The sequence below is a fragment of the Sus scrofa genome, chromosome 13, assembly GCF_000003025.6.
Source record: "Sus scrofa isolate TJ Tabasco breed Duroc chromosome 13, Sscrofa11.1, whole genome shotgun sequence".
Taxonomy (NCBI): Eukaryota; Metazoa; Chordata; class Mammalia; order Artiodactyla; family Suidae; genus Sus; species Sus scrofa.
In genome coordinates this window covers 111,442,663-111,467,404 of record NC_010455.5, presented here as the reverse complement: position 1 = coordinate 111,467,404, position 24,742 = coordinate 111,442,663, and the positions used below count along the sequence as shown (strand labels likewise).

The 24,742-nt window shown below is 36.2% G+C and overlaps 1 protein-coding gene across 1 annotated transcript in view; it reads left to right on the top strand.

Annotated features, from left to right (window-relative positions):
* Positions 1–24,742, top strand: part of SPATA16 (spermatogenesis associated 16) — a 212,172-nt gene that overhangs the window by 142,135 nt on the left and 45,295 nt on the right. Inside the window, 1 exon segment of the mRNA NM_001177914.1 lies at positions 8,915–9,062. Coding sequence (NP_001171385.1) covers positions 8,915–9,062 — 148 coding nt within the window.

The following is a 24,742-nucleotide window of genomic DNA, read 5'->3' as shown; positions in this document are numbered from 1 at the left end:
GCATACATTGCCTTCAAAAATATAAAGTCCTAAAGTATTTTTAAATTTAAAAAATCCCTCAAATTAAAAAATAAAATTTTTTATTTTCATGGAACACTAAAAAATAGATCATTTACTTGACTGTCAAGAAAATATTAATAAATTTTTAAAAGCAAAAAAAAAGGAAAATATAAAGTCCTCTATGAGGAGCCATAGCCCGGAAGAGATTAGTTAAAGGCAAATAAGAGACATAAGAAAGAAAAAGAAGAGGTTTTTGGTGTCCAGGCAAGGTTGAAACATGAGGGAGAAGTGCAATTATGGGGAGGTTGGAGTATACCAAAGACAAAGTGAGTAATAGACTCTCTACATGGCACAGCAGACCCTTTTACCGGATTCCAGATAGATAAGCACCACTCCTTGGTCTGTGCAGCACCAGGACCATGGAGCTACTAGATTCCGAGATGAGCAGTTCTCTCATCGGCGGGCTCCATTCAAACTTTTTTCCTCCCACTAAGGATCCTTATATTTGTAATCTTATCATAGTGCCAAATGAGACTACAGATCTCATAAATGGCTCAGACCACAATGTTCTGACTGAGACGAACTGACTGATATCCCAGATCTGTCCAAAATAGGCATGTGAACGACAGCACATTGTAACAAAGACTGCAATTTTCTCATCTGTGAAGTGGGGCAATGTTTGTTTTTTCCAGTGTTGCTAACAAATAAACAGAATTACTTATCGATAGCCCTTAGCCCATGTACAGTGAACACTTTTAGTTAATAAGCGAGTTTTCCAGATTGATCAATGAATTAAATGAATCTACACAGATAGAGTCCAAGAGCAGATTCCCTTCTGGTGACAGAGTCAGTTCATACAACCAACATCTTGTCTCCAAATTAAATATCCTTGGATTCTTTCAACTTCTTCTCTGATACACACTTCTTTCAAGGGCATCCTTGACTTTCCCACTCAAAGTGCTCTTGCATAGTACCCCAAGAGATAAAACAAATTCTTGGTAGAAAAATCAGTACAAGCCTTGGAACCCAGTTACCCAATTCTTGCCGCAATCTTACCATTAGTCAGCAGTGTGTGCCAGCAAGCCACAACCCCCACCCAGTCCAAAACCACCAGTCAAGAAATACAATCAGAAACAACATACATACAGTCAGGGAAATGAATACTTACTTTCTCATAACTACACAAAGTATAGAGATTATGAAATGCACAATGACCAAAAAAAAAAAGAAAAGAAAAAAAGGTTCTAAACTGAGTTGACATTTACTATTGAACACAGGGGCCAAAGCTCATTAGCAATACCCAGTTGTTCTTATGAAATAATTACCAGTAATGCAGCTATGTATTCCTGTGATACCTTTTGGTGATTCATTTTAAGTCATCAAGAATAAAAGCTCTGTGGCATCCTAAAGAGTCTGGAGGCTGCAGAAACCCACTCTTGCAGCTCTGAGTTTCTATCAGCTGGTGTTTCTCTAATGCGCAAGCAGAAAATTATTCAGGGTCTTTAGAGCAAGAACATACTTTAAATTCTATTTATAAATTATATGTGCTTTGCCATTAAGTAAGCTAGACCAACCCAAGCACATTATTAACTTTCCCTGTCAAGAAGCTTTTCATTTAATCTTTGTAAATGTTTCTCTTTGAGACAGGCCTGCTAAGTGATAGCATATCCTAAATCTCATTAGCAGCCAGTGGACAAACCAGTCTTACTATGGCCAGTAGGAGTGAAGGATGAATGTTCTGTTTCACATTAGGATTATTGTTGTGAAGATCTTGACTTGTTTTAGTTTTGATGTGGTCCATTTGTTTCTTTGTTAGCATTAGAGTCAAATTCGTCTTGTCTTTGAAGAAAAGAATGAGAGTCATGGAAAAAGAAAACAGAAAGTAATACTTTTTTTTTTAATTTCCCCAACACATTATGTTTTTTTTTCTACAGTAGAGCATGGTGACCCAGTGTAATACTTGATCTTATACTCCTAGAGAACAATCTAAGCACACAGAGGAAAATTCTCAGTAAGAGAAAGCACTGGTTTAAGAGACATGTGTTCTTGTCTCGCTTCCATCTCTAATTTCGTGACCTCAAGTGAGCCACCAGAACTTAGCAAGTCTCAGTTTCCTTGGTTATCAAGTTGGGTGATTTTAAAATAGTATCTTAGATCCCTTCCACCTCTTTAGTTCCATGCTGAAGGGACATGGAAATAAAATTTTGCTACAAAATATAAACGATTAAAAATTATTACAGGGTAAATTTGGGGCTTTAAATACTGAAGTTATTCTGCTAATGGAAGCATCACATATAATCAAAACCCTAACCCAAACCCTACCCAGACTGGATAGTTAGCAGTGGAGCACACACACACACACCAAATATGGAGATATATATATTCTAAAATTCTATAGCATTCACATACACTGAAAAACTAAGATAAATCAAACACTTCAGAATTTAAAATGGTATTTCCCACAATTGTTTTTAAGCAGCACAGGTTGCAAAGTAGAGAATTCAAAGCGGCTATATAAAATTTTGCTTACCTTGGTACCAGTAGCCTGTCCATACACCATTTGGTTATTTCCCGAAAAGGCAAATAAAAATTTAAATATGTTGATTTAAACTACATGAAGTTATAACTTTCACACTGCTGACTATTAATATAATAGCAAAGCTGTCAAATATTCTCTCACATTAAAAATTACAGAACTTATAGTAAAGGTTGTTAAGTAAAAGAATGCCCATAAATTCAAGGTAATAAAACATTAAAATGTTGATCATTGAGGCAGGGGCAAACAATCAATTATTACATATTTTATTCTGACATGTAAATATATTAATGAAATTATCATAAAAATGTCAATCCTGGCTATTGAATAAATGATGCTCTATAGAAGTTTATAGCTAAGTTTCAAGGTAAGATATTTACACTTTAGGAAAATCTATCTTTAGGTTAAATCTGTATTTCAAGAAAGTTGAAATCTTCATAATTAAATCCATATATAGTTAAAGGGACTAAATCTGAAAATTATTGCTTAAAAAGTTTTCCATTTTCTAGAAGATTCTAGGCATCATTCAAAATTCACCATCATTAATTTAACAACAGAGGCATATTATCCACTGAGGACTAAAGGTCTTACCTCAGTCATTTATAGCTTGCAAGTATGGCACTGCTTCCTTTGAATCTAATAATGTCAGCTCTGAATGTAAAATAATAACATTCATCCACTAGTAATATTTAGATGGACCTTAGGAGGATTAAAGGTAATAGGGATATAAAGGCATTTATCACACTGCTAAATGAGAAATTATTTTATCTTAAAATACCATTTTTTCCTTACTTTTTAATACTACATAAGGCTTAGTAGAAAAAAACTGGATTATGGTAGAGATTCCAATTTCCCTTTGTTTGTGTATTAGAGTAGGCTACCTGCTATAACAAACAACTTCATAATTTCAATAATGTAAAACAATAAACATTGATTTCTCACTCACGCTGTAGTCCAATGTGGGTGTTCCTGGCTGTTTCTCCTCCAGAAGGCAGCTGGAGAACCCATACTCCTCCAGTGTGTAGCCCCATTTTCTTCATACCGTGGAAGTCTTGCCTTTTAGACAGCTGAAAAGAAAAAAGAAAAGAAAAGATAAGAAAAGAAAAAAGAAAAGAAAAGAAAAGAAAAAAGAAAAGGAAAAGAAAAGATCATACGAGGCAGGGTTTTATGGGTTAAGCCTGGAGAGAGAATCATTCCTGCCTATATTCCATTGGTTCACACTCAGTCACATAGCCACACTCAACTGCAAGGGAAAATGCCTAACCACGTAGCCAGGATATACATACATACGCACATTCTAAAATTCTGTAACACTCACATGTACTGCAAAACCAAAGTAAGTTAAATACTTCAGAATTTAAAATTATATTTATAGAGTTCGCTGGTGGCCTAGGGGTTAAGGACTTTGCTTTGTCACTGCTGTGGCTCAGGTTCAGTCTCTAGCCTGGGAACTTCTGTATGCCACGGGCACTGCCAAAAAAAAAAAAAAAGATAATTACTACAATTGTTTTTAAACAGGAGAGTAAAACCCAAGAAATAAAACTGTAATTTTCAAAAGAGAAAATGAAATATAATATTCAGGACTCTAATTCTAAATTCTATAAAATTAAAAAGCTGTTAATTCTTAGAGAAGTCACTTATGCCTCTCCAAGTCACTTAAGTCATCTCCAATTCAGTAAATTAAGCTGGAAAAATTCCCAGGGTTCCTTCCAGATCTAATCTTGTAAGTAAAGCAATTTATTGCAATTATTGTCAACCCTAATATTGGGAATACTAAAGGAATAGTTTTATAATAATCTATAAAAACTTTATCACATTTTCTAATTAGTGGTGACAAGATCCACCATCATTGGATACATAGTTGAAATGTTACTCCAAATCCTCCAGCAAAAAAGGGGGAAATGTTTCATAATCCCATCATCCTAGAAACGTTTAAACTTTACGGTTATTACAAGATTTATCCTGGGCACTTTTGAGTGCTCTTAAAAATTTGCCAGGAGGAACCAACCCTCTGGGGTTTAGAAGAGGGAGATAAATTTTGTTTTTTCCTTTTTGTGCTAGTTGTTTTTCCCCTCTACTTTTATGGCTTTTCCTTTACTCATGATGGATTATCTCTCTCCCCTCTATCTCCTTGTCTTTCCTGTTATACTGTTATCCTGAGCAAGTTCATTTTTGAGGTAGCAAAGGGCTCTTTTTCTTAGCTTAAGTGTAAGGAGAAACGATGTAACTCTTTGTTGGGGAAATGAGCTGCCCATATACACTCCTGGTTTACTTAACGATAAGCTGTAAAACTTGATAAACAAGAGGATAATAGTAGTTATTAGGACACCCCCCCCCCCGTAAACTCCTAATTTCAAATCTTTTTTTGTGTAGCAAAGAAAGAACAAATAATAGCAATGTACACTTAACAATAGGACACATGGACTAATTATTTGCCCCATTCTCTACACACGTGCAACATTTATTAATACCAGAAAAACTCACACATTGAGAAAGAATGACCCAATTGCAGAAAATTTTTGTCAGGTTAAAAACTATCATTTGAAATCTGCCTTCATTTTTAGTACAACTTAACTTTTTACAAACTGCAATTTCTCATCTGGTCTCTTTATTGTCAAAATCAAGGAAAATCTTTGATGATAAAAAGTAAACTGAAACATATTTTAATATCTACAAATATTATAAAATACCCTAGTTTTTAAAAAAATAATTTAAAATCTTAAATTTGCATATATTAGATTGCTGATAAAAGACAGGCCCAATTCTAAATTATCAAATTATTACCATTACAAAATAAAAACTTGATATTTTGGTGTCCAATCAAAAACAGTCAAAATTTCCACTATTTTTTTCTTTTTTGGGGGGCTGTGTCTGTGGCATCTGTATGTTCCCAGGCCAGGGACTGAACCAGAGCCACAGCAGTGACAACACCAAATCGTTAACTGCTAGGCCACTAGGGAACTTGCCCACTACTTTAAATAATAATAAATAGTACAATATTTATGATTATAATACAGTAATAAATATTTAAAGCTGATTTCTGTCTAGATTACTTCACTAATGAATTATTCAATAATGTACCAGAAATATTTTATATATATATGTATATTTCAAATTACTCCATTCCTTACAAAAGCAAGATGAGACAGGCTCAAAGTCTCAAGACTGTCTATCTCTAGAATAAGAACAAAAAATATTTATACATTAAAACACAGCGAGAATGTATCAAGATCTGGTGCCAGGACAACCTGTATTCTCATCTCTACTCCACTTTGCAATATTTCTTCTTGGGGTTTTCACAATTGCCTTTGAGTATGTATCTCTGTGGAAAGTTGAATTTTTTTTTCTTTTTAGGGCCACACCTGTGGCATATGGAAGTTCCCAGACTAGGGGTTGAACTGGAACTACAGCTGCAGGCCTATGCCACAGCCACTTCAACGCCAGATCCTTAACCCACTGAGCTAGGCCAGGGAACAAACCCACATCCTCGTGGATACTAGTTCTATCCTTAACTCACTGAGCCACAACAGGAACTCCAGGAGTTCAATTTTTATTCTTACATTTACACTCTTCATACTCATTCACTGCCTTACCCATCTTCATGATGGAGGGCGGAAGCCGCAAAAGAAGCCCATTTCTTTTAGCTCTGATGGGGGAGAGAGGGAGGCCACACTTCACAACATACTCTCCTGAAATGGAGAGCCCTGTGAAAGTCTGAATCCCATGCCTTGAGCACCAAACCAAGAGCACAATGCCTTAAATAAGCAGATCAAGCTGCCGCACAAAAACCACCACTTCCAAGAAAAGCTGGTGTAGGCTCTTGGGCATGAGTCTTACTAACCTGCTGTGAGATGGCTTAGCAAAGCTACCCTGCCAGCAGTCACTTAAGCTGCCAGCAGTTGGAAAAGAAATGGCATGGAAAGAGTGTTGTCTTCCGTCCTGGCCTTACTGGGGTACTGTTAATGTCTTTCTAGAAGCGAACTGGAGGATAAAACACGTTCAATTTTTTGATTCAAAATTTAAAGCAAAATTCCTTTTACAGAGATATTTAGAGAGACTACCAGAAAAGCTATTTGGGTGTTAGAAAGTGTTACAGGCTGAATCACACCCCCTGAAAAATTCGTATGCTAAAGTCTTAACCCCAGGCTGCAGATTTTGACTGTATTTGCAAATAAGGTCTTGAAAGAGGTAATTAAGTTAAAATGAGATCTTTAAGTGGGACTTAATCCAATATGACTAGTGCCTTTATAAGAAGAGGAGATTAAAATACAGATGCACACAGAGGAAAAATCATACGAAGACATAGAAGAAATTCTGTACATGGCCATCTACAAAGAAATCAATCCTGCAGACACCTAGACCTCAGACTTCAAGCCTCTGGAACTATGTGAAAATAAATTTGTTATTTAAGCCAGGCAGTATGTGATACTTTGTTATGGCAGCCCTAGCAAACAAATACAGAAACTAACAGCCTCCAAAAGGCAGTAAAGTGAGATCAAAACCTCACAATGGAGGTCTAGAACAACTTCCTTCTTTGGAACCTCACTCCACCACCCAGCCAGGTACTACTTACATTTTCATTCTGAACAAGCCATTCCAGAATGGGCTCCAGCAATGATCAAATGTAAGCACCAAGCTGAAGAGAATATTCTCCTACTCAATGTAAAGGATCTTTATTTTTGCTAAAGGACCAGAACCTGGTGTCTGAATAGCTTCAGTTCTTAATCCACATCTCTGAATTCCAGACCTGCTTCCTGCATTGCCCTCATTAGCCTCTCTAAGCCCAGCATCCCCAAACCTGCTGCACACTCAGAACCCACCACTGTGTGATCCACTGCTACCTCCACCTAAGTGCTAGCTCTGGACTTGGCATCACATTCAGCTTCTTTGTTCCCTGTACAGCTTCTCTAACCTGGAAAGATCAGTGAGTGCTGTGGGCAATATAAGTTCTTTTTTTTTTTTTTTTTTTTTTTTGGTCTTTTTAGGGCCACACTCATGGCATATGTAGGTTCCCAGGCTAGGGGTCGAATTAGAGCTATAGCTGCTGGCCACAGCCACAGCCACGCAGGATCCGAGCCATGTTTGCAACCCACGCCACAGCTCATGGCAAGGCCCTTAACCCACTGAGCAAGGCCAGGGATCCTTAACCCACTGGGCAAGGCCAGGGATCAAACCCGAGCCCTCGTGGATGCTAGTCAGATTCGTTTCCGGTGAGCCACAATTAAGTTCTTTCTTTCAGCTATTCAGAAATTTGCCACACACAAATTTAAACCGCAAATTAGAAAATTGATCATAGGGGCCATATGAAGTCACTGAGGAGTGCAACAGACCATCAGTTTAAACCTAAGCTAAATTAGGTTTCTCAGTTTAAAATCAACTCTTTATTGCTATTAATATTAGTCTAAAACATGTTTACAAAGTACAGTGCCAGGAATAATATTAATTCCATTTGTTAAATAATTTCTTTGTTGCAAAGTTCAAATTTATTATTTTTCTGTACTGATTGTTGGCACTTTGTTGTCAGGGAAAAAAATTATTCCTATAAATAAATGAGTTTTTATAATATACTTTTACGCTATTTTCAGAAAAATGAGATAACTATAGACACTTCCACTTTTTATTCAATATTCAAGCCTTGTTAGAAGGAAAAGTTGTAGGAAAGGAATAAATTCCTTCTAAAACTTCACATAACTTTCCTTTTGTCTGTTTCAAATAGTAATGGACCTAGTTGAAACAGGAAGCTCGGGGTGATGGCAGGTTTTATCAAGAATGGTACCATACGTGAGCAAAGAAAATTTAAAGAAATTCTTAAATAGCTGAATCCATCTCAAAAAAATAGTTCTTGTGATCTGGAGGGAAAGAAAGCTTTGCTGGGAGGAAGTTGAGAAAGATTTTTTTTTATTCCAAAAGGTTTGTTAGGTACTGAAAGAAGAAAAATATGTAGTTTGTCTAATTTGTCCTGTTATTTATAGACAATACTTAAATCTAGATTTTTCAATTCATTTTTTAAAGTACAAATGGCTCATCAACGTGTGTTCATAAGGTAATTATCTTCAACTTAAGAATTTTATTTTTAAAATCAAGTTTAAAATGACACCTTAAAAAACAGAATTTTTATTTTTATCTTAAAGCAAGCTCAGTTTCAAGGTGTCTGTTTACAAATTTTCTTCATTTAATTGGCTTTCTTAATATGAAATAGTATTTCCAGAACTAATTAAAATTTCATTCTAATGAATATTCAAGACCAAAATATGTTATCTTTGCAGTACAGTATATAGATTTTTAAATCATCCATAAAGGTAATTATATTTTTTTTTTACATTCTTCAAAAGTCATATATTGTTACTGATGCCAAATGGGTGGTTTGCTTCCTCTCAGGCCATGATTGAAGAAGCCATCACCAGAGCAGAATCTTTCTCGGTTATGTACACACCATTTGCAACAAAAATAAGAGCTGATAAAATAGAAAAAGTTAAAGAAGTTTTCACAAAAACTCATCCTGCATATGTGGAATTTATCTACACAGGTAAGATTTAGTATCTTCAAGTTATCAGCCAACACTTTATTTCCATAAAAACAAATATGTTAGGTATTTGTTTCTGGTTTTTTGTTTATATTTCAGTTTTAGGTATATGTCATTTTAATCTGCTGAATTGAAATGGGAAGTTATTTTAAGGTTTTAAATGGGGCTAGCCCCATAGGTCTAGCATAATATTCCTTGTGTCCACATGTTTCTTTTTTTGAGAAGAGGTGAAACCTAGAAACACTAAGATTATAAAAAATGAAGGGGAGTTCCTGTTGTGGCGCAGCAGTAATGAACCCAGCTAGGATCCATGAGGATATAGGTCCAATCCCTAGCCTCTCTCAGTAGGTTAAAGGATCTGGTGTTGCAGTGACCTGTGGTGTAGATTGCAGACCCGGCTTGAATCTGGCATTGCTGGGGCTGTGACATAGGCCTGTAGCTGTAGCTCCGATTCGACCCCTAGCCTGGGAACTTTCATATGCCACACCTGTGGTCCTAAAAAGTAAAAAAAGAAAAAAAAATACCAAAAATGAAGGAATAACCTGTGGTAAAATGTCACCTTTCCCCACATCCTTCATCAGTAAACTAGGTGATTATAGTATTTTCCTGAAGACGGATTTTTTTTTTCTTTTTAGGGCTGCACCTCCCAGGCTAGTGATCAAACTGGAGCTTCAGTTGCCATTTCAGCAACGCTAGATCCTTAACCCACTGAGCCAGACCAGGGATCAAACCCACATTTTCATGGATAAGAGGCAGGTTTTTAACCCGCTGAACCACAACAGGAACTCCTAAAAATCGATTTTTTTTTTTTCTCCAGTACTTGCTATTTCTACTTTCCTTCCTCCATCTAACTCACACCTCAAACTTGCTTCGTTTATTATGTTCTTGTGCCACTGGTAGCCACTGAGATCTGGATACGAAATGTACAAGGAGAACACAATGGTGTTCTTTTTTTCCTCTTTTTGCCTTTGGAAGCCACTTGCTTTTATTCATTCATTCCAAAATACTTTTTACTATCTACTTTGTTCCAAGTGTTATTCTGAATTAAGACAAGGATTTTCTTGTACTAAATTAAGAGCCAATCAACAATGACTACTATGTTAAGCAAAATCTCTAAATACACACATCTAATATCATATCCTGTTAAGTCCCCAGAATTTCTTTTGTTAGGGTTCTGGGGCCAAGTCACTGATGTATCTGATTAATAATCCTTTTAAAGGTGCCAGGCACTCTGCACTCATTATCTCTTGTTACTCCCATAACTTAAGAGCAGAGTAAGATGATCCTCCTTCAGAAACTAGAAAGCAACATTCAGAGAAAACAAAGAGCTTTTCCAAAGATACACAGCAGATCAGCTAATCACTGGCAGCAGGACTTGGATTTGAACCCACGTCCTTCATTTGAGCTACACTATTTCCAACTGATAGAAGCAGAAATGGGACACATTAAATTTAGGTCCTATGGAATCCTTATTTCCTCCAATGCCTCAAGCTCTTCAGAGGAAAGATATTTTTAAAACATAACTAGTGATGATTGAATAGTGAATCCCTTAAGGAACAATGAAAATGTGAAAGCAACGCAAGAGAAGAAATCACACACATGTTATAACTGCCATTGGTGCTGATTGACTTAGTTTGTGCCTTTTGTAAGAAGTAGATAAAAACGTTTCAGAACTCGCATTTTTTGCTAATTGTTATAAATCATTTATTATTTTGTTATGAATCTTTAGGGTTTTTTTGGAGGGGAGAAGGCATCAATAGCACTGAAGAGTTATGTCAATCTAGTGTCATGGAAAATTACTCAGATTCAACTATTTCTACAGCTATTCTCAGATCCACTGGTAACAAAGAGAGATTCATTGAGGAAATCACCAGTTTGCCAATTCCTCTACTAGCAGAATAAATTTAGTTATATTTAACCTACTTTGCAGAGAAGTCATGAAGATTAATTAATACTTAAGAAGCAGTGTTGCCACTGATGGTTTAAAAACAATAATAACATTAATGAACCAGATTCTTGTCTCATATAACTCCATCAAACCTGTTATCAAGATGAATTATGATCTGTTGGCAAGACGTTTCATGCTCAAGGATCTTATACTTTGGAAGAGAAGATAATTATAAGTTACTGATGATTGTTTCTATTATTTTATAATTACTAATTGCTGGAGTGTGACAGTGCTACATGAAAATGGAGAGAGGAAAGACGCAGCTTCTAGAGGAGAAGGGGAGGTAGAAAAGCCCATTTAGAATTTTAAATTACATTAGGACTGATTAGGTTCTTTGCTCTGTAGCACGGGTACTTGGGTACTAACAGATTATTGCCCTGATGACATTACTTGCACCCATTGCAAATGATTAAGGGCTCTCTCCAAAACCATTGTTGGAATGATGGTGAAACCACTGTTCCTAACAGTGAAAATCTTAGTGGAATCTCTTCTTCTCCCCACCACCCCCACCCAGGCAATTCCAAGGTAAGGAAGGCAGCAGGTCAAATGTGATCTGTAGCTTCTGGATAATTCTCACAGGAGCTGCAGAGTGGTGATTTGGGAAGGCATCAACAGCAGCAGCTAGAAAATTAGTCACACAAAGAGAGAGAGGTCCTAGGAGATTAGTTACTTTGTTTTTGTTGGGCCTCCCAAATACCAGGATTCTCCTTTTATTTGCCTTGCAGATAGAATTTAAGGAGTTTCTATGCTGCCAAAAATGCATTCAGTTATTTATTTCAACAGTCATACAGCAGGTGCAACTGGACAATCACACAACAGATGTGTGCAAACATAAGACTTTTTAACCTACATCTATTTGTCTTTAGTCTGCCCAGAGCCAAAAATATTGTCTATCCTGCCCCATGGGATTCAACCCCATCCAATCTTTTCTACAATTTTGTCTCTCTTCAGTAACTATTTAATCAAATTCACCAGCTGTTTTCCCCCTTCCACAGGATTTCCTTCTCCCTGTGGTTTGGTTTCGACTCTCACAGAGCTCAAGCATTCCTAGTGTCCAAAGGAGTCAGCGGGCATGTGAGAAAAGAGTCCTCTTTTAAAGTCTGGTGCAGGCTGGCACGGCTGCTGATTACATGGCTAGGGCAGCTCGAGATGGCTCTGTGGGCTTGAGCAGAGCCTGGTGGGCTCACTTATGTGACACAGTAGGTGATCTAAGTGCAGGCCTCCTGGTATAGATGTTTATTTATATGTATACCAACCATCCCTACCACACAAGTTGGCCCAGACTAGGGCTGCTAAGATGCCCTCTCGCTGGCAGAGTGCTGGCTTGTGAACACAGTCCCCTTCCGGATCTTACTCTAGAAATCCCCTCTACTCCACTGGAGACTGGAAGTTTTATTAGCCCTCTCTCCAATTTGATAGGTTATTCTGCCATTTCTCTCCATTTCTCTTCTCCTTTTCTTCATGCTCTAGAATCCCAAAATTCTCAGGACAAGAACATCATCTAAAATGGAGATGGGTAGTGTATTCATCTATTCATTTATTTATCAAACATGTATTGAGCACATATATTCCAGGTACTATATACTAGGCAGTACTAAAATATATCTGCTTCTAAGAAAGGATATGACTTTAGTAATTTATACTTATACATACATACACACACACACATTATATACGTATTACATACAGGGTGAAAATTTTCCATCTCCTCTAGAGAATATTTCAATTAAAATATAAGCTCTAACTGTAGAATGGAAGGCTGACTCTAAAAGAATAATGTAGGAGAAAACAGATGAGGGAGCAGTTTGGAGATAGAAGTCCTTGCCATTAAAAGTGGCAAAGACTGGCTAGCTGTTTACTGAACTCCCTTCTTTTCCCCCCATGCATGTGATTAGAATACATTTTAAGCCTCCTTTACAGTCAGGTGAGGCTTGTGGCTCAGTAACAGCCAATGAAATGTGGACTCAAATAACATATGCCACTCCCAGCCCTGACCCATAAACCTCTACCATGCAGAACTCTCTTTCCCTAGCCATTGACTGGGTGGATAGGACTGTGGAACTAAAGAAGCTACAAGACAAAGGAAGCTTGGATGCCCAAATGACCATATGAGAGCAAGTCACTGAATACCCATATGAACAACAAAAAAAATTCTCTTGCTTTAGATTGCTGAGATGTGGAGATTCTCTCTTAAATCAAATAGCTTTACCCTAATACACTGCCTTACATCATAACAAGTAGGAAGCTTCCTACTCCGGCTACAGTATACACAGTAAATTCATGGGAACTCAACAGAGGATGGGTAAACATTTCTCCATTATGTATGTTCTCTTCTACCTCCAGCTCAATCCTCCCTCCTGGTAGAGCTGCAGGTGGATGTTCTCATACATATGTGTTTGTGCCCACTCACAATAAGGGGACATTTCAGGAGAGATACTGATGCCCCATGGGAGATAGAACACAATTACATAGTTTTCATTGCAGCAAGAGAAATTGAACGCATAAGCAAGAATTACAGAAGTCATCTAAATAAACAATCAACAGATGAAGGTCATAAAATCTGTACCTTGGAGATCTTGGATCAAAGTTTATGGATCAAAGTTCTACTGGATAAGTAGGTATTATCATTAAAACTTGGAGACTAACACATTTAGTTCTCCCAGCAGAGGTTGGCAGACACACCTCTAACTCAGAAACTCTGCCCAACTCCAGGTCACCTTTATCAAGAAAATATTGAGTTCATTACTCCTTGGTCACGTGACAGTACCGTGAGCCCAGTAATAACTGGCAGAGGTGGTGGTGATAAGCACAAAGAGTTTTCATGACAGAAATCTCCCAGGCAGTGTATTCTTTCTAGCTAGCCCCTAATTCACAGTCACCCTTTTCAGGGATGTACACCTAAAAAATAGATGCAAAGGAAAAAGCTGTAAAAATTCATCTTGAAATGCATAGAGGTCTAAGTACTTTTAATTTTTTTTATTGAATGGACAAACTACATTAGCGATTTATCATGAGAAAAACCTACTTTACCCCCAGTGTCAGGCACAAGGACAATATCGCCCTTATAATTTCTACAAAACTGATAAGGGAGGGTTAAAATTCAAATGTGCCTTGTGGGGCAACCAGGCTTATATATCCTCAGGAATTTATTGTGCATTCTTTGCTATTTTGGGAATGTGGTAAGACCCACCAAAATCTTCAAGCCATATTATAATAGAGCTATGTTGTATTATGTTTCATGGAGAAAAAATTACTGAATTTTTAGCAGTGTAGCTCTCCATTTTTCTTATTTAAGGGAAAATTCAGTTTGATTCATGTAGAGTAGTCAGGGTATATAAAACAAATAATAATTCACCAGCCCCAGAATTATTATGTTTTCATTTATAAAGATTTTGCTTGAGATTTTTATTCATATATTCCAATGAAATAATGTAATTCTGTAGAGTTCTTATTCTTGCATGGTTGTATTTTAATAATAATAAAGTAATACAATAAGCATATCCTGTCTCCTCTTGATGAAAACATCAAGATTTATTTGCTAAATAAATAAATATTCAGTAATGGATCTGTGCTTAGTAATGTTTAATAGAAAAGTTTTCTGGATCAGATATCAATTACTTTAACACTTAGGTGGATAGAGTCATATTTTGTCTTTCCAATGCAATTTAACTCCCAAGAGTAAATATGTATGTTCAGAGGAATAATATATTGTTCTAAAATAGACCTTTAAAAATTGCTTTTCACTGAAATTTATAACCTTGTTCTTTCACAGTCATCACTTACCAGTAAGGATAATACATTCTTATGCTCTCTAAAATGTGAAGTTAAAATTCCTCACTTTATTCTTTCCTCCTTAAAATAATTTTATCATGATCAAGAGTTTCTAAGATTAGATTATTTTCCTCTTTCTGACTCACTTTATCAAATGGAAAAATTCATAGAATTAAAGTGCCTACATCCACAATACTATTATGAAAGTGCTACAGCCAGGTTGGTTATAAAGATGATAAATCACCTTATATTTGTACTAGAATTCTTGGTAGAATCATTCCCAAAGTAAAGAAATCCCTCATATATGGAGCTAAAGTCTCTGTTCTTAAAATATTAAAATGCTGGTCTTCCCAATGGGAAGTGTCCTATTCTGGCACTGTTCTATCTGATGAAAGAAAACACTTCTCAAGAGGCAGTTAAGTGGTTTTTGCAATAGCGGGTTACAACACCGTTTGCCTGTGGTTGCCCTCATCTACTGTCTCTTATCTCCTATTATTGAATTTCTCCTGGACCTCCCTGGAAGTGTAGTGCAACCTGCTTATATTATTTTACATTCTTATAGGATCTGACTGAAGACAGACATTGTTTCAATTAAAGAAATACCAGTCAATAACCCAAAAAAAAATCAATGTAATATAAGTTTTTATTGTAGCCTCTCAAGAAAAACCAATGGGTTGGAGCAAAGTGATGCAGTTGGAATGAGATACATGGCAGGAAGCAGGTGGCAGAGGTATCTGATCCATAATGCTCGGTAAAATCTTGTAACACGCGTGAGCACATACACACACACACACACACACACACTTACATGGCAGCTTCCCTTCAAGTTCCCTTTCCCACTCTTAGCTCTCCAAATTACACTCCTCAAATTTATCCCATCATAAAGAGATTAAGCCCTTCCCAGTGTCAATCTTGATAGCCTTTCCAGTTTCTCAGGTTCTTATCCATCACCAGTTACCTTAGTCTGCATAAAAAACCCCTTAACCATTTCAAAACAAAAGAGAGCTCATTTCAACAGGTAAAGGAGTAGTGAGTAGTGAGATAAATACTCATGTTGAGATTTGTTTTTCCTGAAACACTTACTTATGCTGTCGAATCTAGCTAGTCTGTAATTATATAGCTCATCATTAGGCACTGCCATCAAATAAATCATGCAGCTGAGCATTAAAATCCCTAAAGACTGAACTCTCAATCACAATGAGACAATACCTCTACAATCTAAATTTTAAATACTGTGAGTCAATTTTGGAGAGAATTCAAATTTTCTATTTTGTAGTTTTATCCTTTTCTTTAATTTGCATATTTGGCATTCAGATCCTATTTATTTATGCTTTAATACGTGGCTCAGTTAACTCACACCTTTTACACAGGAGCTTTTCCTGATGACCTTGTGGTCCAGAGAAAATCACTGCATTTCATACCTAAAATAGAGCCCTATCCAAGTTATTCGTATTTTTCTTTTTATTTATTCTTTAAAGCATTTTTATTATGATATATCACATATCTAAAACAAACGACTGGAGTTCCCATTGTGGCTCAGTGGTTAACGAATCCGACTAGGAACCATGAGGTTGCAGGTTCGATCCCTGCCCTTGCTCAGTGGGTTAAGGATCAGGCGTTGCCATCATGGCTCAGATCCCGTGTTGCTGTGGCTCTGGCATAGGCAGGTGGCTACAGCTCCGATTTGACCCCTAGCCTGGGAACCTCCATATGCCTCAGGAGCGGCCTAAGAAATGGCAGAAAGACAATAAATAAATAAATAAATAAATAAATAAATAAATAAATAAATAAAATTACTAACTTAACTAATTAATACAAAGTAAACATTGAGTCATAAAATAAAATATCACCTCTGTCTGCAGATATCCTTGCCTGGCCTCTTTAAAAATCCCAAACCACTCCCTACCTCTCACCAAGGTAACTATTGTCCTGACTTGGAAGTCATCATGGTCCATAATCTAAGAATCATGTCTTTCATAAATTCTGACAGATTATCTTTTTTCAAAAAATTACTACAGTCTCTGTTTGAAATTTTTTCATTTAAGAAATTTAACGAGGTATTTACTACTTCTTCCTAGTCTATCCTCCATATCACTGAAGCTCTTTATTACATTTTCTATCTTTGTCTGTCTCTATGCTATTTTACTTCTCCCATTTCCTAATAACCATCAAAAATTGTTCACACCTCAGACCCAAATCCCTTGACCTTCCCTCTTTTTGTCCTTTTTTCACTCCTATCCTGTTTGCCTTAATCATCTTATTTCTTAAAAACCATTATAAAATGTCTATACTGCTGGGATGAGTTGCTTTTATCTCCCCTTTCTTTCTCCCCATTCTCTTATTAATTATGCTAATGTTTTACTAGCATCTTATAAGGCCCATGACAAGAAACTCAGACAAAAAATTGATAAGGCTTCCTCCGCTGTTGCTCTATTTTGCAGCAATAAACTTATATTTTGTTGCACTAAGTTTACACAGAAGGCCCTTAACCACTGGTACCGAATATCATGCATACAAAGCATGTCCACTCAATCATGTGAGGAAGTCCATTTGTCATTTCTGGGGAAATTATACAGTTTCCCTCCTCAGGGTAAGCCAACTTTGCAGTAGCCTTTCATCAAGCTTGCTGCTCCCTTAGGGAATTACCTGCTGTGTGATTATATATAGCCATCTGTGATTGTTCCATAGTGAGCTGTGGGTCCTACATCAACCCAACTGTGCTCTTTCACTTGCAGCATTTAAAAACAACAGCCCCCAGGAGTTCCCTGGTGACCTAGTGATTAAGGATTCAGCATTGTCACTGCTGTGGCCCAGGTTTGATTCCTGGAGGAGGAACTTCCACATGCCAGGAGCATAGCCAAAAAAACAAAAACAAACAAAAAAAACCTGTCCCTGGTTAGTCATTCTCACAATTTATTTTAGTCAGGGTTCTTTGGGAGGCTGAAGATATCTATCTACAATGTAAATAACACTTTCAATATACCCCGTGGTTTCAGTAGTTTCTTGCTTTTGCTGATCTACATGAGGACTATTTTCTTGATAATCAGAAGTCTTAGAACCACTTTGTATTGTTCCCACATAATTTTCCCCTATGAAAGAGGCTTTGGGCTAGCGACCAAAACTCAGACCAACCAAAATCTTTCAACTCCAACCCAGCACTTTCTCTTCATTTCATGACAGCAATAACACATGACAATAACCAGGGGATTGTATATTCAGGTTTTTCTGGTTCATTTGCTTAACGAATCCAGTGAACCCACTTCCCACAAGTTGGATTAATCTCCACAATTGGTAACTTTTACCTTTAGTAACTTAGCAGAGCACGGCTGTAGTTTCACACCATGGGTAGCCATCCAAGAACCAAAGATTCTTACCCTCTACCCTTTTATCCTTTCTCTTCCCAAACCACATGTTTTCATGATCCAGGACCATTCTATCAAATCCTGATTGCATTTCTAGGACTTTCTTGTTCCTCACAACACTTCTGAAACTATGTAGGGGTTTTCCATACCACCTCTGCAACACTCTGCCACTCTCCAACACTCAACAAAATTCAGTTTAACTTTGGAACTAACTCCTGAGTTAGCAAAGATTGCACAGATTAAGGGTTCAGCCCTGCAGCACTGTCCCCCCACTTCAGATGCTAGTCATAAGTTCCAGGCTTCCTGAGCTTCCAACCAGCCAGCCATAAATCTGGGGTTCCCACAACCCCCAATTCAGATTCTATAATTTTCTAGGATGATTCACAGAAATCAGGAAAATGCTCTACTTACCATTACTGGTTTATTATAAAAAGAAACAGCTCAAGAATAGCCAAATGGAAGAGACAGAGGGCAAAGTGTGTGCGTATGTGTGTGTGTGTTTATGGAGCTTCAGTGCTCTCCCTAGGTATATCACTCTACCAGTACCTCACTGTACTTCACTAACCCAGAAGCTCTCCAAATACTGTCCTCTAGAGGGTTTTATGGAGGTTTCATTATGATTGATTAAATCACTCGCCACTAGTGATTAACTTAATTTCCAGTCTCTCTCCCCTCCCTAGAGGTTTGGGAAATGGGGCTTAAAGTTCTAAGCTTCTAACCAAGGTTTGGTCTTTCTTGAAACTACCTCCTATTCTGAAGGAAGCTATCTAGGGACATGCCAAGAGTCTGTAGAACAAAAGACATTCCAATCATCCTTTATCACTCAGGAAATTCTAAGCATTATAGAAGCTCTGTGCCAGGAACTAAGGACAAAGACCAAATATCTTTCTATAATACCACACCATCTTGCACTTATTGTAGATAATATCTTTGGGTGTTTTCACTCATGGGTGCAAGCTACTATTCAGTGTGGCTTTATCTGTAGTAAAGTCTGGGTTAATTTTGCATCCTTCCAGAGAATATTTTCTTTTGATTTTTCCAAACACTATAGAATACCACCAAACAGAGAGCCTTTATTTCTAGAGCTGAGATTTCTTGGGCCATCTAAGTGGTATAAGTCCAAACTTATCACCATGCCTAGAGTTAATTCCCACAAGAAAAAACATCCTACTCCAGGACCCAGACAAGTTTATTTTGCTAACTTCCTTGGTCAATGGTTGAATTTTTCTATCTCCATCATTCACTAGTACCCTAGTCTCGCCTTTATTTAAGAATGCCCCATGTTGTATTGTAGTTGACTGTTTACTTGTCTACTGCATGCACCAAATAGTAAGCAACATCATGGCATTCATTATCCTACCATTTTATCATAATGCCTGACACATTTATGTAGACTCTAGTAAGGAGGGTCTATAAATATTTGTCAGATAAATTAGATAATCAATTCATCTCAAATATATATCTTAAGATTGTTTCTAATATATCATTTTGCTATTAGTGAACAAAACAGTATTTTCATGATACTGTGCATCTTATTATACCTATGTATTTTGATTGACTTTTTAAATCTTACATCTGTTTATTGTGGGGGTTTTATACTCCCTCTTTTTTATACCTTACTGTACTCTTGCCTATGCTAATAGATTTTCAGTTTCTCCTCTTAGATTTTCTACGTAAATATGCATCTTTTCTTAAGTAATGACATTTTGTCTCTTTACTTCCAAAATTTTTATCTCTCATTTTTATTTCAGGTCTTATTCCTTTAGCCTTAAATTCAAAAGCTGTGGAGAATAATAGTGGTCAAAGGCAGACATTTTGTTTCTGAGTTTAACAGGAAGAAAAGAGATTAAAATTTTCATCACAACTAAACTGACTGCTAATAATGAATAGTGAAGAGTAACATCCAATGCCTAATAATCAAGATAATCTTGGAGTTTCCCCTGTGGCTCAGCAGAAATTAATCTGACTGGTATCCATGAAGATGCAGTTTTGATCCCTGACCTTGTTCAGTGGGTTAAGGAACAAGCATTGCCATGATCTGTGGTGTAAGTTGCAGATATATCTCAGATCTGGTGTTGCTATGGCTGTGGTGTAGGCCGGCAGCTGTAGCTCAGATTCAAACCCTAGCCTGGGAACTTCCATATGCTGCACCTGTGGCCCTAAAAAGCAAAAAATTAAATTAAAAAATTAAATTAAATTTTAAAAAATTAAAAAATAAAAATAAAATGAAAAATAAAATTTTAAAATAAAATTTAAAAACATAATAAATGAAATATTAAAATAATAAAATAAAATGATAATCTCTTAGATTTCTATATGTAAGCAACATCTTATCAAATCCTAAATTAGTATCACTTACATCTGGAATCTAATATACAGCTAAATGAACCTTTCCACAAAAGAAAATCATGGACTTGGAGAAAAAACTTGTGGTTGCCAAGCAGGAGAGGGAGGAAGTGGGATGGATTGGGAGCTTGGGGTTAATAGATGCAAACTATTGCCTCTGGAATGGATAAGCAATGATATCCTGCTGTGTAGCACTGAGAACTATGTCTAGTCACTTATGATGGAGCATGATAATGTGAGAAAAAACAATCTATACATGTATTTGTAACTGGGTCACCATGCTGTACTTTAGAAAATTGACAGAACACTATAAACAAGCTATAATGGAAAAAAACAAAAATCATTATTAAAAAAGTAAAATAAATAAATATTTAGGGTTCAGTTGTTATAAATATGGCATAACAGGGATAAAAATGAATTTCAGATAGCTTATACAATAAATTTGTGCTCCTCTTTAGAAAAAAAAAATCCTAAATCAAAAACTTGCTGACTTTCAAATTTTATATATTAACTATAGGAGATTACTAAGTCATTACCCTAAGATCATCTGCTCATTAATCATAATTCATGAGTAATAATAATTTTTATACATGATATCTTATAATTTTAATTGTCTTCAATAATTGTACTTATCAAATAAAAATTGCAGCACTCCAAAACCAATTTTAACAGAAAACAAACCAAAATAAAAATAAAATCTTTGGTCTCAAGGAAAAGTAATTGCTTTGCTTCTCTGAGCTGATTGTTTTTATCATTTTAGGAACATTGTGAATGAGATAGCTGAACTTCTTTACCTCCAGAAAGCATATAGGAACTACAAAATACATTTCATGTATTAATATGACCTATGGCTTCATCACTCATCTCTTACTTTTCCTTTTGATCTGTCTTCCTCAAGCACTATTTCACACCTTTTTTTAATGACACATCTATTTACTTAAGACAAGTCATTACAAGTCCAGAGTGGAATATCAACAAATGAGTAGACTACCACTTCAGAGAGTAAGGAAAATTAAAAATCTTATATAATCTGAAAGCCTTAATATGCATTATTAGTTAATTACCCATCACTTTTTGAAATATGTAGAATCTAATCCAAAATGGAAAAATAATAACGTTGATCAAGAAAAATGATGCTAAACATTTATTATTTTGTATTGCCTCATATACCTAAGTCTAGTTATTGGTAATATAGTATTGCAATGTTGTAATAATAGCTTCACTAAAATGTAGTCAATTTTACTATCTTTGTACTTACTAGCTATAAAAATTATTCCTAATCCTCAAACTATTATATTTCTTAAATAAGAAATAATTCTTCCCAATTAGTCAGCTTGAAGAATTTATAACTGTTTTACATACCAGCTATGACATTTTAAGGATTCCATAGTATTTGTAGGTATATTGGACTACTAGCTAAATTCCTCTATCAGAAATCTTTGGTTTCAAGGAGTAGGAATCACAGCTCAAACTGACTTCAGCATATTTATGTTTTAAAGGGGGAGGGGGAGGCATGAAATACATTGATTTCCATAACTAAAATATCCACAGGCAGGACTACATTTAAGTACACTTGATTTGATAGTTCACTTGCTGCTCTATTTTCTACAGTCAGCCTTAATCTCCAGTTCTACCTGATATTCCACTACCTGAACCATACCCTTAAGCACTAGGATCTTGTGTCATAGAAAAATGCTCAGATGTTATTACAGATCTCAAATCACGCTGTCCCAAGAAGCAGTGAATGTTTCTTCCACCAAATTCCTGGGACTTACTCTTTCTCATTGGCCCAAATTACATTATATGCTTATGCTTGAACCAAAACTGAGCTCAAGGTCATGCCATGGATTGACTTCCTTAAGTCAATTGGGTCTCACTTTTAGAGTAGGTAAAGATTGAAAGAATTCTCCAAGTGAAAAAAAAGAGGCAAAGAGGGAATACATGTTAGGTAGCCAACCAACAAATGTCCAATCCAATGGCTGCAAAAGTACAGTCATTAAGGGAATTTTAGCAACAATATATTAGTTCACTAATTGTGAATCTAATAAATATTGAAGGAAATGTCAGTATCTTTCATGTTTGTCTCAAATCTACTTTGGTGGGGATGGAATTAAGGAACTTCCCTAGAATAAATACAATACAGCTGATTAAACATGTAACTTTGGAATCAATAAGAATTCCAAGGGAAATAAAAATGAACTATGTATAATAATATTTTGGAATTATTTTTCAAAGTTTATATATGGGTTAGGCAGGAAACATATATATAAAGGTTGGTTTTAGAGAAATAGATCAGCCACCTGAAGTCACCACTGGGAATCTTAGGAATAAAAACGAAATTTTTTCACCTGCATCTATAACTCTGAAACTATAACGAAGGTCAAAGACAAAATATAATTTATTATACAAAGATTCATTGTACATATAGCTTTTTCATACAGCAAATGCAAAAATCAAAATGCTCTATCTACGTTTTTAAAAGCAGAAACTTTTATTATTTATGGGGGGCAATAATGACAAGTTAGCTGCAAAGTTGCTGCCTTTTGCTTTTTTCTTGCTGATGTGAATTTGTGGATAACTTCCAAGATAGAAGTATTGGCATTAAAAGGAGTACAAGATAAAATCCACAAAATGATCGGGAAAGAAGTAATGACAAAGTGTTGACATTATGAAGGGACTAGGGGAGCTCAACTCTGAAACCGATCACTAAAAAAGAAGTCATATAAAACTGACATCGTCCCATCTCACACTGAACAACTGGGACCTTTAGAAATGAGATTTTGCTCTAACCCAAAATGTCAGAACATTTTTTTTATGGACAAAGGGCAGAGAAATCACATAGACACCAAAGGAAATGAAACTTAGAGAAAGGTGATGATAGAACCCTAACAAATCTGCGTATTTCTAAAAGAGTTTTAAAACCTCAGTGATTTTTCTTTTTTAAAAAACTGCTTTGAAAAGTTTATTCACAATCTGTTGGCTGTGATTATGATGAGGTGTCCAACAGAAAATGCTGCAGCTGATGGCATCTGTATTTTATACTTTATGTCCAGAGAGCTCAAATTTTATTTTACAGATGTTTAACTTCATAAAAAATAAGCTGCCCCTCATATATACAGATGAGTCTGCTGATCTACAATCAATATTTCACATTTTTGCAGATGCTTTTCTGGTGCTGCCAGTTTCACTAAGCCAGACACTCTCTATTAATCCAATCTTAATTTGTGACCAAGAGTCCACATTTCCCAGAGAACATGCTACATCAAGGGTCCAACTTGAATATGAAACTAATTTTTCCGTATAAGCAAAGATGCTCTGTTCATTTGAGCATCTACTCCACTGTGTTATCTGAGACAGATTATTTCACCTCATTCACCCTTCATTAATAGAACAAAAATCATTTAAGTTTTAGGTAAAATGAACAACTAAGTCCGTGATAGTCTTTCCTAAGTTTAGTGACATAGAAATAAATCAGAAGCTCTGAACATTTCATTAGCTTTGATTTTTTTTTTGAAGTTCTAGTCTTACCAAGACTATTTTAAAAAATAGGATTTAGAAAAATTGTTTTTGTTCTGTTCTGTTTTGTTTTTCTTAGATTCACTCTCAAGTATTGATTGAGCACCTACTAGATGCTAGGGCATGCAGGTAACTCGAAGATGTGATCTTCAAGATTAAAACTTACTGGAGAGATGAGACATCTCCCTGTGAAAAGTTAGTAGATTCATGCTACAGTGAATGGTATAGGTGTTCTTAAGAGTTCAAAGGAAGGAGGGTGGAGTTCCAGTTGTGTCAGTGGAAACGAATCTGACTAAAGATGCAGGTTCGATCGCTGGCCTCACTCAGTGGGTTAAGAACCTAGTGTTGCCGTGAGCTGTGGTGAAGTTCGCAGACACGGCTTGGATCTGGCGTTGCTGTGGCTTAGGCCAGCAGCTATAGTTCGGATTTGACCCCTAGCCTGGGAACTCCATATGCCAAGGGTATGGCCCTAAAAAGACAAAAAAAAAGAAAAAAGAAAGAAAGAAAGAAAGAAGAAGGAAGGAGGGTACTGAAATACTCAGGAAGCCATTTATGGACTAGGTGGGACTTAAATTAGGCACATCTGGAAGGATGATGATCAAATGAACAAAGAAAATATGGGGAGAATAAGTAGGTGTTTCAGGGCAGAAAAGCACAAAGTTCCTTATAAAGATAAGCACAGGATGGTGCAAATTAGTGAAATCAGCAGAACTGATAAGAAAGGTTTATACTGGAGAAAA